General features: G+C 48.2%; 1 protein-coding gene across 1 annotated transcript; it reads left to right on the top strand.

Annotated features, from left to right (window-relative positions):
• The first annotated feature begins 8,208 nt into the window (after positions 1-8,208).
• LOC126644803 (zinc finger protein 572-like) lies at positions 8,209-14,632 on the top strand. The gene is made up of 4 exons (XM_050324576.1): positions 8,209-8,971; positions 10,728-11,360; positions 12,690-12,782; positions 12,864-14,632. The coding sequence occupies exons 1-4, from the start codon at positions 8,686-8,688 to the stop codon at positions 13,214-13,216; spliced, it is 1,365 nt and encodes a 454-aa protein (XP_050180533.1). The 5' UTR covers positions 8,209-8,685; the 3' UTR covers positions 13,217-14,632.
• Positions 14,633-15,994: the final 1,362 nt, after the last annotated feature.

Here is a 15,994-nt window from a genome sequence, read left to right as displayed (position 1 = left end):
TACATAGCCTTTAGAAGCCACAAAATACCTGTGTGAGTCAAAAAACCCTGCCCAAGGAAAGGAAAGCTCTTCACACACAAGCAGTTTCTAAATGACTCCACACAAATGTGGGAAGTCACTCATTTGTCCTTGGCAATCTCCAAGGAAGTCCCGTGTCTCTGCAGTTTTTAATGTGCTTTTGCCTGGCTGTAAAAAGGATTGGTTGGGGTTTGGTAAGCACTGGCCTGCTGTCAGGGCAGTTGCACCACAGAGTTCACCTTCAGGAACACCACCACTTGAAACAAAGAGATGCATCATTTTTTCCTTCTTAAATCCATGTTATGCCTCCCAAATCCATAATAAATCACCTAAAGAACAGGCAGTTGCCTCAGATGCCTTTCATACTGGAGCCAGCAGTCAGTCCAGCACTCAAACAATTGCCAGTTCTCTGGCTGGTCTTTGCTTTGGTTTCTACAAAACATCTGTGACTGATCTTTTAACATGACATTTCCCATTTGGTTCTGCCCAGCCAGAGCAGCATTGACCAAACAGATTTGCTGCTTCTGAAGAAATCTGTAGATCATTAATTATGCTTCCCATCTTTAAATTATGCATCAGAATTACTAGCTGTCTTTTGTTAGTGGTCAGTATTTAGCATTTGTCCCACAGAGGGCAAAAACAAGGCTACTCCAGGGTAGGAGTCCCCGAGGCCACAGGAGGAAATCACTCCTGACTCCCCATCCCCTCCACTGGGGATGGACAAGAGAAAGTGGGATGGAGCATCCCAGCAGCAAAAGGTTCAGGGAAGAAGACAATGACAAACAAAGTCTACCCATGTCAAATCAAACCATTTGTGCCAAGAAAATTTTCATGCCCATGAGACAAAGCCAAGCTGCTACAACTTGGGTTTGACTTTTCTTGGTTTACCCAACCTGCAGGTGTGCACTAGAGGGATGAAAGGAGCAGGAAGAGAGGCTGAAGCAGTCAGGGCTACCCTGAATCCCAAGGTATAAACATGACCACACCACTGTTTAGCAGAGCAGAGAAGTTGGTTCTTGTGCCACAATTCTTAGCATTTCAAAGCAAGCCACCTGTTGGTTGAAAAGGCCAGCACATCCTCTCCAGAGCATTTTCTAACCACATTTTGCCCACTTCTGCATAACTGCTCCTGGCTGTTGTCCTGGCAAACTTTGATCTCTGCAGGACTTGACCTTTAAGTGCACAGGCTGGCAAAGCTGCAACAGGTAGGCAAGCTGTGAGGAACCCTTGCTGCTTTAGCTGCCAGCAGACTTGTTCAGGCTCCCTGGGTTCAGCTTCCCCTGATTCCTGCAGAAAGGCACAGCTAAACCAGTTCCCTTTCTTGTGAAGTTCCCTGGGCCTTGTTTCTTGCATAAGGAGTAGGAGAGGTGGCTGCAGAGGAGTTTAAACAACATCTGCCAGCCATTTAAAGCAATCCCTCACGACTGTGCTCTCCCATTTGGCATCGGTGATGATTAAACTCGTCTAAGCCTCTCCCCCACTTCCCTCCTTTTCCTCCTGTCACACTGACACAGCTGTGTCTCTGCAGTGGATTGGATCAGGAAGCGACCCAGCTAAAAATAACCAAGGGTGGACTGGGGAATTGTTACCCTTCACCCACTGAAACTCCCCAGTCTGCCTCAGGCTGCAGCTGCACCCACAGCAGGCAGAGCACGGGGGGTAAATGACCGCTGGGACACAGGGAAGAGGGGACAAGGGACCCTCATGCTGCTTTTGAAAGAAAAGCAGGTGGAACGAGATCTTCAGTGAGACAAGCAGAGCAGCACACGCCTCAGAGGCACTTAAGAGATGGGCAATAATTCCACCTGTGTGACGTACGCTCGGAAAGGATTCAAAAGCTGCATAAATATGCAAAAAAAAAAAGGTAATTTCTGTGTAATGCCCTTGTTCTGCTTTCTCTAAACTTGCTGCTACTCCTCCTCCCCCCCACTCCAGTCTGCTGTGTGATGATGTGGAGGCAACACCAAGCAAAGGATCCACTGTGGATGTTTGTGCCAACCCTGCTGTTTGTGGAGCCGTGCTGAGCACTGGGTCAGGGAAGCAATCCAAGCTAAAAATAACCCAGAGGGTGGCTGGGGATGGCAGGAGCTTTAACCATCCCACGTAATCTGCTGTCACAAGCCAGCAAGGGCCCTTTGCAACTGCTGGATGTCACGAAAGCCCAGCCCCGGAGATGTCTGCTCAAGACAGGGGATGGGAACTTTTCGGCCTTGGGAGGCAGGAATCCTTTGCCCGTGGTCATCAGGGACAAGAGAGCAGATGCCATCACTGTGCACAGATGGCAGCACAAAACATCTGCACACAAGGCTTTACTTCAGCAGCTCTCCACGTGGTGCTTTTGGGACAAAAGTCAGCGGCAGTGTGCGCTGTTCAGCTGATGGATGTTCTTTATTCTCTGGATCAGGGAGAAAGCTACCACGACCTTAAAGTGCTGGCAGGGTGCTGCAGACATGGGGGCTGTGCTAGCACCAAGAAAGGGAACAGGAGATCCTTCTTCACAGACATAAATCCAATAGCTCTGTGGTACAGAGTGAAGTAACGATCTGTGGATGTATTCCAGAAGAATTCCCTTTCTTCTCTGCTCTACAGAAGCACTGCCAGGGCTGTGATGCACCAGCGCTGACCTACATGATCACAGCAGCAGTGACATCATTTTCACCCACTCACAGGCACGGAGGGAAGCATCTGTAGTTATTCATTCTCTCTTGCATTCCAAGCCATGTCTGGGTTTTTTCTGGCATCTCTCTTCAGTTCACGGTTCATGCCTCCTGGGCTGAGTATTTTTAAATACCAGTCATTTCCTTTTTCTCCCCCTCCTTCTTCTGACTTGGCACTTCACTGCTTCCCTCCCTAGGAATGCCCCTGCTGGGAGATGGCAAAGAAGGTGAAGCATCAAGGCACTCAGAGCCTGAGGAATTTCAGGATCTTCTCGGGTTAAACTTCTTGAGAAAGGAATTCAGTTTTTCTCCACAGGCACCAGTGGCTCTGTACACAATGAGATGGAAGGTGCAGGTGAAGCCCACAGTCACATTGACACGAGCAGCTCCATCCCAGGTTTGCCAAAGGAAAACAAGGACCTGAAGCTCGGGCAGGATGTGGCTGCCCTAAGGCAAACCCTGAGTGCTTTCACACCAAACCCCTGTGCTCAGAACAGGCCTGACCGTGCCAGGTAATCCCTTAGATTTAAGGGTTCAGAACAAACACCATCGTGTTCTTCCATCTTCTTTCACCTCTCTAAGAATACGAGGACTTGTGTTGAGTGGTTTTAATTCTCTGTCTAGACACAGAGGGATTTGTTCTGTTCCACCCCTTGCCCCCTGCACTCCCATTTCGGCTTCCCTTCTTGTAATAATTGTTAAAATATATTTTTTTTTTTCAATAAAGCATCTTGTGCTTCCTTTTTGACCCTAGGTCCACATAAAGGTTTGATCATCTGTCCAATGCACTGGGAAGATGCATGCAACCTCTCTAAATGCACACTAAATGTAAACTCTGTTTTTCCTGTTTTGCTTGGGTATTTCTGCCTGCCTGAAGGCAGAGAGGAATCAAAGGCCAGCTGTTAAAGGAAATCAGGCAAGAAAAGAAAGCAGTGCACCAGCAAAGAGGCATCTTCTCAAGCCCAACAGCCGCGTGCAGAGCTGTGGGAAGAAACTTCTCAGTCCCTGTACTAGAAAAGATCTGCTAAGGCTGGGAAAAGGCTGACACAGAGAAGGATGTTTGGACCTGGTATGTCCTGCTTTAATCAACAGGTTCTTTCATCAGGTTTGGCATGGAAAGGGTAAAGGCCCTTCAGAGCCTGGGACACAAGGGTGCAAGCAGCGAAGCAAAGTACTCCAGCAATGCCTCTTCTGGTCTCCCTTTGCTCTGTCTCCTGAAATTTCCTGTATTTCCTTTTTTTTTTTCAGAGGTGGGGGCTCCTCCTGCTGTGTCTCTGGCTACTCAAACTGGTGTTGCTGGGGTAAAGGGAAAGCACAGCCAGCAAGAGTCGTCTCCTGTGCATGCAGGTTTGTCTGATGTATCTCAAAAAACGTGTCACAGGTTACACATAAAACACTTCTCAAAATTTATTAAACACAGAAAAGACACACCTCTTTCCCAAGATCGAAAGAATTCTGTTTGCCCAGCCACAAACAATGAAGCAAAGAAGAATTTGAAAGTAAAAAGCTGTATTTCAGTCATCACGTGTTACTTGTATTTTTTTTCAGCAGAGGACTGGAAAAGTGGATCCCATATAACTCAGGTGGAAGAACTGGGAAAATAATCTCTTTAGGACAGCTGCAGCTCTGCTAGAACCAGGTTCAGCTACTACTAGGATGGTTTGTCACTGCAGAGCAAAAAAGACAAACCACTTTCTCCCATGATGGAACGGTGAGCAAGGAGTGCCCTCCTCTGGCTTTTCAGATTCTTGCAGAAATGTTAGAAAATTAAGGTCAATTCTAAGAATATCTCTCGAACTCCAGACTCTTGGGACAAGAAACTGATGCCCAGGAGGTCACTGTGGGGAGACAGAGAGAAAGGAAAGGAGGGGAAGGAAAGGAAGGGAAAGACAAAAGGGAGGGAAGGAAAGGAGGGAAGGAGAGAAATGGGATAACAAAGAATACCAGGGTGACAAACTTTATTTCAGGGACGTCATTCATCCATTTCTCTACCTCAGGTATTTCCAAAGTGCCACAGTCCCACTGCAGTTTCTAAGCACACCAGGAATTTACAGTATTCTACAGAGCTCCCACAGCTGGTGGGAGCATCTGGGCACCAGCTGGTGACCACAGGTGTGGGATGGGGTGTGCTAGGGGTGGTCTGCTGGAATTACAGCAGATGATTTGCATTTTCCAGTCGCCTCCCACTATGCCCCTGGGGGAGCAGGGGGCTGGTAGAGAATCTGCCAGTGAGCTGGCTGCTGTGAGAGGGAGCCTTCTGCTTCTTGCCCTTTTGCACATTCCCAATACCTTCTGAATTTGGCTCGTCAGTGCCCACAGAGTGATTAAATCCCTGGAAGAAGAGGAACGTGCCCTGTGACTTCTGCGGCAGCAAAAGAAGGGTTGGTACCCAGATTCTCCTCTCAAGCTGCATGAGCACAAACAGCAAAGGGCAGCCAGGAAGGGTTTCTCCCCAGTGTGGGTCCGACGGTGACGGAGGAGGGCGGAGTTTGTCACTGTAGTTTGTCACTACACTTGTAGGGCAGCATCTTTGCGCCTCCGCGAACCGCAGCGAGAAGGCTCCTCCATCCCGGCGTCTGGGATAAGGGACACGTCCCGGTCACAGCCCATCCCGCTGGAGATCCCCCTCCCTGCCGCTCATGCTCCCATCACCTGCCGGCACACGAGGATGCTCCAGACACACCGACACGTTCACTCAGGGCCCGCTCCCGCTCCTTTCCACGGCCCCGCCCGGCGCTGCGTCCTCCCACCCTGCCCATCCCGGCTCCAGGGCACCGTCGGGACCGGCTCCATCCTCCCTCAGTAACCCTTCCGACCCCGGCCCCCCGTTTCTGCCCACCCCCTGTCACAGAGTTACGGTCATGGAATCGCTGCAGGCTGGAAAAGACCTCTGAGATCAGCGAGTGCAACCTGTGACCGGTCTCCACTTTGTCCAGCCAGCCCAGAGCACCGAGTGCCACGTCCAGTCTTTCCTTGAACACCTTCAGGGATGGGGACTCCACCACCTCCCTGGGCTGGGAAGGAACAAGGAGAGGCTGGAGCAGGTGGCTGACCAGGTGCCATTCCAACACTAGTCACATAGTAATGGAAGGTGTCACTGTCTCTGGCAGGATTAGATGACCTTTGAAGGTCCCTTCCAACCCAAACCATCCTGCAAACCCCGAACTTCAACACCTGACATGTTCCCAAACTGCTCTGTAAATGGTGAAAATCAGAGCGCATGGCAAAAAACAAACAAACAAACAAACAAAACCCGAACCCAATTAAAACTTTGGACTTACCAAAAGGTAAGAAAGAAACATAAACTTTCATGAGACTTTCGATGCAGCTGAGTCACATCATTTGAAAGTAATGAGTCAACCAAGAGAATGGGACACACCTATTTTTAGCTTGGGATACAAAGGTTTGCTGAACCTGAACTGGCATTTGTCTCTGTATGCTTAAATCCTGGCCTGAATATTCATTAAAGATTGACTATGATTTTTAAATAACCAAAGCTGAATGCTCGTGTTTTGCACAGTTATTCAAAGCCAAAGAAACAAAAGCCTTTTTTGTGCTTCGGGGTCCCTGAACAAACTTACAACTTTCCTGTCTGACCTGATATGGTGGGAAAATGGTTCTGTTGTCCCCACCATGCATGCAGAATTGTTTTCTGATTTATTCCCAGCCCTTTTTAAACGGCTCTGTCAATTAATTGTTCTGCAGAATTTATACCCAAATGCTGCTCTGTTGAGGTAAGTGTTGACCCCCAGAGAATTAGCCATTGCAGGAGAGAAATTAAGTTCTGCAAATTAAGAAGATGTGTCCCAGGAGATGGAAAAACAAGAGGAAGGACCGGTGAACTCCACACCCACAGCATTCCTGGTATATTCAGCTGGAGGAGGAGAAAGTCTTTGCTGAAGTCCTTCATAGGGGCTGTGAGAAAGCCCGGCTTAAAATCTTCAAAAATAAATCTTAAGGAGCAAGTGGTAAATGGAAAAAAATATGTGGCAGTGATTGTGTTCAGCCTGTTCTCTGCTGTCTGGAGACCTGGGAAATAATCACAGGTAGGGAAGATGGAAACTGGGATAAAATTGTCAGTAAGGCAGCTGTGAGGAGTACAGAAAGATTAGGTTAATATTTACATGCGAATGCAAAAGAAGATGCTGATCCTAGGACAGGACAACCTTGACCTCACAGAGGGTGGAGGCACAAAGGGAATGCAGATGAAAACCAAAAAAGGACCTGTAGTGCTTTGGGAATGTGTTATTTCTGTTGCTCAGAACACATACTTCCATGGACTGGCATGGCTGAAGGAAATGAATCCAGTCACTCCCTGGGTAAGGAAAAGCTGGAAAGATGGCCAGGGATGCATGGCTAAATCTTTGGAATATAATACTCACAGAGGTGAGAGTCATCAGGATAACAGCAGTAAAAGGCTGGAGGATGGCTTGTTGTGAATAATTTACAGTAGTTTAATTAATACCAAAATAATTTATAAGGATTTTAATCATAATCTGAATTACCAAGTGAGCAAATTTGAATTGAGTAAGCAATGTTAATCATATTTTGTAGGCATACCTTTAAAGGGTTTTCCTCTCTGAAGGAAAGGCTGAGTCTCATTAGTTGCTGAAGATTCAGAAAGATTAAAATAAGAATAATCTTTTCATGAAATAACCCTTTTATTATTATTATTATTAGCAAGGATACACTACATATACACACAAGGAGTTCTGTAAATTAACATGAGTTTAATTATTTATTTATTTAACTCACAAAAATTTGCAGTGTCATGATTTTGTAAACTGTTGGATCGCACCCACAGCTCCTGCATCCACCCAGGGAGCCCAATGGCCTGGGAGAGGCACTGCTGGGTGACAATTCCTGAAACTCCGTGGGAAAGGGTGAGCACCATGTCCAAGTGCCTGCCAGTCCCCTCTGAGCTCTTGAGCTTCAGGGTCCTGTCACTGCAGCAGTGGCTGGGCATGTTCTCTCTCTGTTGCCACAGGGCAGCTCTTCCTCTTTGCTGTCCTTCCTTTCTTACACACGGACACATGGAGCTCCTGGAGCGGGTCCAGCAGGGGTTATGGAGATGATTCAGGGACTGGAGCATCTCCCTGAGGGGGAAAGGCTGAGGGAGCTGGGGCTGTTCAGCCTCCAGAGCAGACACTGAGAGGGGACCCCATCCATGTGTGTCAGGGGCTGCAGGGAGGGGGCAGAGGATGGCCCAGGCTCTGCTCGGGGGGGCCCAGCAATGGCACAAGAGGAACGGGCAGGAACTGATGCCCAGGAAGTTCCAGCTGGGCATGAGGAAGAACTTCTTTGCTGTGCAGTGACCCAGCCCTGAACAGACTGCCCAGAGAGGGTGTGGAGTCTCCTGACTGGGGATATTCCAGAGCTGTCTGGACACAATCCCGTGCCCTGTGCTCTGGGATGACCCTGCTGGAGCAGGGAGGTGGCACCAGATCATCCACTGTGGTCCCTCCCAGCCTGACCCATCCTGTGATTCCACTTGCCAAGCTCCACCCAGCAGGCAGGAAAGCCCGTGGAGCCATCCCAGCATTCCTGCGGGAGAACACCGCCCATCCCAGCGGGGACACGGAGCTCCGTGTGCGCTCCGTGCGGGAGAACCCAGCGGGGAACGCGGACAGAGCCGCGGGGATGGAACCACGACGGCACCGGAGGGCACCGAGGGAGGAGCTCCCTCCGCATTCCCGGGCGCTGCCGCAGGGCCATCCCGGCCCCGAGGCCGGCCGGGAGCGCTGGGATTGCCGGGAAGAGCGGCTGGAACTGGGCACAACCAGCAGCGAGCCCGGGCCGAGCCCCCGGGACAGCCCCGGTGGGACGGCAGGGCCGGGTCGGGAGGGCTCCCGGAGCCCTCGGGGATGGGGATGGGAATGGGAATAGGGATGGGGCGGAGCGGCCCCGGCGCATAAAGGATGGAGGGCGGGAGGTGTGGAGAGTGGGAGGTGCTTCCCGGGGACACCGAAGGTGGGGAAAAAAAAAAAAAGAAAAAAAGGCGCCTTTTGTCATGCTGGTCTCTGGGTTAAGTTTGCGGCTCGCCAAGCTCCAGGTCTTTCCCGAGGGCTCCCCTCCCTTTCCGCCCGCAGGTATTCAGTCTCAGGTTTGCCCCTTTGAGGCTGCGCGCTGCCAAAATGTGCTGGAACGGTGTATCCCCCCCCCTTCCTGTTGTCCCATCCGCCTGGAAAAGGTTTCACGCTCCCCCTCTCCTCTCCTCTTCCAGATGGAGCCCACCATGGAGTCCATCTTTTCTATCTTCCAGAGCCCCGGGAGCAGTGATTCTGCGGGATACTCAGGTGAGATGAAGGCTTTTGCTCGCCGAATCCCGCAGGAAGGCGCGGGGCTCCGCCACGTGGAGCCGGAGACACCGCATTCCCAGCTGGCTGCTCTGCCCTGGGATGCCGGGATGGGATGGGATGGGATGCCATGCTGTGCCAAGGCTGCCGGTGGGATTCCGTGTTTCTTTCTGCTGGGGCCTTCTAGCCCCCCCTTTTAAAACAAGGCAAGACGGATCATTTGGAGTGAAGGGGAGCATCACGCTTCTCTTTTCCGGGCTTTTCCGCGGCCACATCCAGCGTGCACGACCCCGCAGCACCGGTTGTGGGTGGGAATGGAGGGTGGTTTGGTTCCCATTTCACTGTTCTCCGACAGACCCGGGGTCTCTGCAGGGCCCTTAGGGAATAACCAACCTCGTGGTTGTAGAGTCTTCTTCATTCCTCTTGGATAAAGCTGCCCCTTGGGTGTAATTCCTTTATGTAAGAGATAGGACTCCCTCCCCCAGTGGGTTGGTTGGTTGGTTTGTTTTATGGGTGGTATTACATCTTGGGAGCTGTGGCCGTGCAAATAAGGGAGCATTTTGCCCCTTCAAGGACGTGTTAGTTGAGAATTGTGTTCCTTGGTGTTGTAGAGGTAGGACTGAAGCTGCACTGCAGAGTTTTCATTTTCAATGTAGAAAGCCTGGTTTTGTTTTGTTTTGGGCTTTTTTTTTTTTAGCTTTTTTTTTTTTTTGGTGTTAGTGGAGTAACAAACCTTCTGCGTTAAATGTTCGAGTAATATTTTAAATTCCAGATCAGAGGTGGGAATTGCTGAGTTCTCTATTTGAATTAATAGTGAACACCCGAAGGTGCTTGCGAAAATCAAGCTTGGCTAAGTTGCATCAGGTGATCCTTGTAATTCAGTTAATGGTGAACTCCTGTAAATATAAGATCTAGTCAGCAGAGTAAGATAGCTAGAGCTCACTGTGGGGTGTGTGATCATTCCCACTCATCTGTGAAATAAATGGGTTGGATTCTTTAGGAAAGAAGGGCTGTGTTTGAATGTTCCTGGTGAGCTTCTTTGGAATGTAGATTATTTAGCTTATTATTGCAAGAAAAGTAGGTGTGCTCTAGCAGAGATGAAAACAGTAAGACTTAATTGGGAATTAATTAATTTTTTATCAATAAAGAGTCCTTTGACTTCTGATTCATAAATGTACAGTAACTTTATAGTAATTACAAGTGTTCCTGTGATAATTAGGGCAAAACCCTAATTATGTGCCAACCTGTAAAGACCTGATTTAAATTTTTTTTCAGTAAATATGAACTAACACAAGTGAGAAACAACCTGTTGGTTTTACCTGCTGAGGTTCAGTGGGCTTTTTGGTGCTGAATGATCCCCACCTAAATGCCCACCTTTAAAACAGAGTGTTCATGCTAATTTAGCAGGCTGGAAAGGTTTTGAGCAAACTTTGCAGGAGCAGATAGCTAAAAGTAGATATTTGTGATGGGTGAGATGTTTCAGCATGTTGCTTTTGGAAGCATTCATTTTGCCATTCCCTGAGGAGCAGAACAGCAAGGACGTGGGGAGGGGAAGGGAGAGAAGGGGGGTGGGTTTCTTACCTCTCTCTTCTTGCCTTTGCCACCTTCCCCCCTCCCTTTTTTCTTCTGGTCTTCAAACTTTCCCCGTCTCTTTGGGAAAGGGCAGTCCTAGGGTGAGATGAAGCCAGGCCTAAGAAATCAGTTATTTCACAAGGGGCAGCTTAAGGAGTGTTGAATTGCTCTCTTCCTCCATCAGGGGACTCTGTTCTGAGGGACACCGAGGAAGAGAAAGGCATCCCTGAAGACCTCCAGCAAGAGGAACTGCCCCAGGTACCTGCAGCCCACAGCCCAGAGAAGGGGGCAGCCTGTAATGAGCCCCCTCCCCAGAAAAGGAGCTCCACGAAACTCGTCCTCAGCACCGATGACCAGAAACCGTCCTTGGAGCAGAAACCTTCCTTCCAGTGTCCGGAATGTGGGAAGGGCTTCAAGGGGCACTGCATGCTCCTGAACCACCTGCAGATCCACAGCAGCAGGGACAAAAGGTTTGTGTGTGCGGAATGTGGGAAGAGCTTTAGCAGGAAGGCCAACCTGGTGGTTCACCACAGAGTCCACACGGGAGAAAGGCCCTACAAGTGCAAGGAATGTGAGAAGGCCTTCAGCTGTGCCTCCAACCTCTTTGCTCACCAAAAAACCCATCTGAAAAAGAAAGCCTTCTCCTGCACCGTGTGCAGAAAAAGCTTCAGTGGCAACAAAGGTCTCCTGCAGCATCAGAGGGTCCATGCGAGTGAGGAGCCCCACAGGCGTCCCGAGGGGGAAAACAGCTTCCCTGTGAGCCCAAACTCCGTCAAACACCAACACCTGAGAGAGTGTCCCTGTGCCCAGACAGCAGGTAACCGAGCTGAGATCTCTTGTGTCGCCTTTTATTTCGAGTAGTAAGGAATCCCAGGGCATATATCAGATATTCTGGTCTCTGTTTATGCCTTCTGCGCTTCTCCCTCCTCGCTGTGGATGGGAGGGTTGGGGTTGGGTTGGTTGGGTCTGGTGGTGTGAACTTTTTCCCCCTCCCTTCTTATATATTTATCTCTGTCAGTTGAAGAAGGGCCTTGAAAATGCCGGAGTTAAAATTTAGGTGTTACCAGGAGGGGCTGCCTGGGACCTTGGACTCTCAGAGCCCTCAGATCCCACTGGTTCCCGCTCCACAGTGTTGCCTGCTGTCTCGTACAAGATCTTCAGGAGTGCTTAGCCAACAAAATGTGAAGGGTTGGTGATGTGGAAGGCATCTGGACTGGGAAACAGGGCCTTAAATCTCCAGCAGCTGAATTTTGTTATCTGTGGGTGTTGAATGAGTAGGGTTTTTTGTCTGCAGTGGGAAGTCTCTGCTGGCTGCCCACAATATTCCTAGCACAGCACAGGCTGTCAGATGAGGGCATTTTCTCAAGTAGGGAGTTTTCTGGACTTTGCAGTATTCCATGTTCTTATCCCAGAAACTCTGGGATAAAAACTGACGTTGTGGTTTTTTCCTGTTGTTGTACTTTTCTGTGGGCAATCCCTTTATACTTGGTCAAAAATATTTGAAGTTCTCATCTTGGATCTTGCCTAGAGACCCCTGGAGTTGGTCTGGATGTTAGGATCTTGACCACCAGGTTATGAAACTGCAGAGAAATTAAGAACATGAGGCCACATGAGAAGCAGGTGTTTTGTTTGTGAGGTTTTTCTCTTTTTTGCCTTTTTTTTTTTTTTATTTTTCCTCTGTATTTTTGTTTGTTTGGTTGGTTTTTATTATTATTATTATTTGCTTTTGTTTGTCTTCTGGAAAAAATTTTTTTCCATGATGGCTTTTAATAGATTTTTAGATGTAAGAGTTTCTAATAAATAAGAAAAAGATCTCATTGTTGCCCTGGCAGGTGGACAGTAATTCGTGTCAGATCAGTCTAACACTGTATCTGCTCCTTAAGGAAGTGTGCAAACACAATCTTACTAAATCTCAACTATCCTGTTCCTTGACAGATCCCTTGCTCCAGCTTTGCTTCCTCCTCTCTCTGCACCCCCAACCCCACCCCCAAAAAAAATAAAAGGATGGGGGAAGCAAGAGCATCTTGGCTGTGATAAAATCCAAGTCTGCAGTGTTTCAGGGGACTGTATCTGCATAATCTTTGGTCTGGTTTGGCTTAGTTTGCACCCACGTGGCAACTCTTGACTTCCACTGTCTCCCTTCTAGCTGCAAGCCAGGCTGAGTTTACATGTGTGCATCATAAAGAAGAGCAAAGGTGCAGTGCAGAGAGAGATCACTCCAGGCTCATTTTTGAAGAGTGTAAGTATAAGGAGGTTTCTAAATGGCCCTGCAGTGTATATTAACGTAGTGAGCATTAATGTTCTCTTCTCTTTGTGACAGTGAGGAAAGTAAGGGAAAACATGGATATGCTGCTCCTAAATCACCAAAGTCAGCTGCAGGTCCTGCAGGAAATTCAGAAGCAACTGAATGTTCTCGTCCCAGGCAATGCCCTCCTGAATTCCAACGTTTACAGCCTGGGAGTTCTGCTGGGGCAGCAGGCGACTGCGGCAGCTGCCGTTTCTTGCCCCCTTCTCAATCCCAGCAGCTTCCTCTGTGAAAATGCCACTGCCTTATCCCCTTCCTCTGCCCCTGGAATTCTGCCTGCCACTCAGCTCCCAAGCTCTCAGGATCCTGCAGCTCCCAAAGGCTGCTCAGTGCTGTGCTGTGAGCGAGGCCAGTGCAAACACAAGTGACTGCTGTGAGCCCTTCTGTCACTGGAACACTCTGTGGTGGTGGAATTGTTGTACCTTGTAGCAGCAGGTGCTGACTGTGCACTCAGACTTGCTGATTGATCAAATCCTGCCCCTTCACTCACTGTAGCCTGCAGAGGTTTTGGCCAGTGATGCCTTTTGCCACGACAGCTCCCAGGATTGTTATCCCTGGGGTGCAGTGAAGTGCAGGATCCTTTTACAGGGTGATGCATAAAACTTGAGCATATTGTTTACATGTCTGTAGCCTGTACTTGGGCAACTGTACCTCTCCTAATGAGCTGAAACTAAGGATAAAGTCCTAAGGGGTTCTTGAAGCATCTCCTGCTAAGTCTGATTTCTACAGAGTTAAAAGCAACATCCTGATGCAAAGATGTTCAGCAGTTTGCCAAAGCTTTCCTCCTTCAGGAAGTCTTGAAATTAAGTGATCTTGAAGTAGCACTCTTGGCCCAGCATCACTGCTAGAACTACAAATAAAACCTTTTTTTTTTTTTTTTTTCCAATACACAGACAACTCCTCCTGCCTCCCCAAAAAACCAAACCAAAGAAACATCACCAAAATACTGCCTTTCAGGTCTACCTTTGTTACTAGGAGTTCCTGAGGAAAAGCCAAATTGGTTTATAGGGCACTTGTTCTTTTGTCCAAAGGTGAACTCAGTTGAGTTTGGTTTTAGGTACTCTGCTTGGATTAGGTACTCTGTTTGGATTATTACATGTTCTTGACTGTTGTGTGTTGGTGCACTGGGTGCAGGGCTGGAGTAAATAATTACTGGTTGAGGAGGAACACTGAGGGGAGAACGCTCAGGTGCACCATCTTGTGAAGTCTGCAGAGGAAATAAATGATATTTTCTTTCCCATTTCTGCAGGACTCAGACACTGGGCCTTTCAGGGTATTGGAAAGTGCAGTTTTAAGACATGTTAGTTCATTCTACCTCGGTCTCTGTCAGTAACTCAGGGTTGTGGCAGTGTCAAGAGCCTTTGAGCCTCTAAAATGCAATGACTTACCTCTGAACAGCTGCTGGGATAAAGAAACTTTGGGCCTTGCACCTGTGCCAGAAACACTCTGCCTTGAACTGATAACTGTGTTTGTGGGTTGTTGGTGTTGCGGTTTGTTGTTTGGATTTTTATGTTCCCTTGTTGAAAGGATGCACTGTTAGTAATGAATAAAATGTTTCAGCTTTTAAGAATGGAAAACACTTTTTTTTTTTGTTAATAAGTCATCACCTTATTGAGAAAAGTCTGTGGCAACCAGGTATGGCACTCCCTATCTGTGTGACTACAGCTCTGGGGTGCTGTTCATACTTGCTTGGATGTTTAATGTGACTTTGTTTAGGAGCAGAATCTCCCGTTCAAATCAAGGGTTAAAGTTTGTATTTCAGTTGTTTCTAAGACATTCATTAATAAAACATTGCAATTCTGTTAGAAATGAACCCCTGGTGAGCTTTTGTCCTTTGTAAATGAGCACTGGTGCTTAAACTTGGACACCTAAACCTGGACACCTTGTTACTCTAAGTCTGCACCTTCTGTGGCTTCTCCTGTTCTTCTTCCATCAGCCCCTTTCCCTGCATCAAGGCATGTCCTTCCACTCCTGTCTTTGGAAACTCCAAAAAAGAGAACACAGTAAAAGTGGAAGGCTTCACAAGGTGGACTGGGTAGGAGGAATCTCTCACTTGAGGGCTTAAGTAGGATTTTTTTTTTTTCTTGTTGGGAGGGAGTTTGATTACAATGTTTCTGTTAGTAGCTTTTGTCTTGGGGTTGCTTTAATGTGGTGTTTGGGTCTCAACTGAACTTAAGGACCAAGTCCCGAAATAACTCTGGGGACTGGAGGAAGTGCTGCTACAGAGGAGCACGAGGAACCATCATATTTGCTATTTTTGGGTTACTGTCTTATGTAAATTTGAGTTGATCCTGGAGTCTTTCTCCTCCTTTCCTCCCAAGCACTTAGGTGGTTCTGAAAAGTGCTGCTGAAAAGCTCCTATTTCTGGTTGGGGTGGGGCTTGGGGGGCTCCTTTCTCCTCTTGGAAGGCATCTAGACTGCTTCTTGCCTCCTTTTCTTCCTTGCAGTGCTCTGCCACTGATGTAGAAGGGAAGGTTGGGACAATATCTGACAGCCTGCTGGGATACCAGAGAGCTTTGAATGTCCAGGAATATGCAAGTGGGTACTGCAGATGTGCTGCTGGTGAACGTCAAGGCTGTGGTCCACCCAGAGAATCCTGATGACAGGAGTTTAATTATTTATTTAGCTCACAAAAAATGTGCAGTGTCACGATTTTGTAAACTGTTGGATCGCACCCACAGCTCCTGCATCCACCCAGGGAGCCCAAGGGCCTGGGAACCATTGTGGTCCCTTCCAGCCTGACCCATCCTGAGATTCTGGGAACTGAGAGCAATCAGGTGAGACATCTTAAACTCAGAACCTGTCAGGGAAACAGAACTGAAATGGGCAGTAGGGACAAAAAACAAGTACATGGGAAAGGCAGCTGAGGTCACCTGTGGCAGTCGAAGAGGCAGGGACACAGAGCTGGAAGAGCTCAAAGGCTCCTGCTCCACAATAAAGGGACATTTAAGGAGTTCTTGAGGATTTGCCCCTTTTAAAACATTGGATAAACACGTGAGTTTCAAACAGCTTGGCTTTTTGCTAATAACTGAGTGCTAGGTATCCAGACCACAAACTGTGTACTGGGATCATTTACACAGAAACATTAATTAATGTACAGGAAAGGAAGACACGGTCACAGCTGCAAAGTAGAACAGTCTCTTGAA

This window comes from Myiozetetes cayanensis, unplaced genomic scaffold (assembly GCF_022539395.1).
Source record: "Myiozetetes cayanensis isolate MyiCay16 unplaced genomic scaffold, myiCay2020 scf3, whole genome shotgun sequence".
Classification (NCBI taxonomy): Eukaryota; Metazoa; Chordata; class Aves; order Passeriformes; family Tyrannidae; genus Myiozetetes; species Myiozetetes cayanensis.
This window is presented reverse-complemented; position numbering and strand designations above follow the sequence as displayed.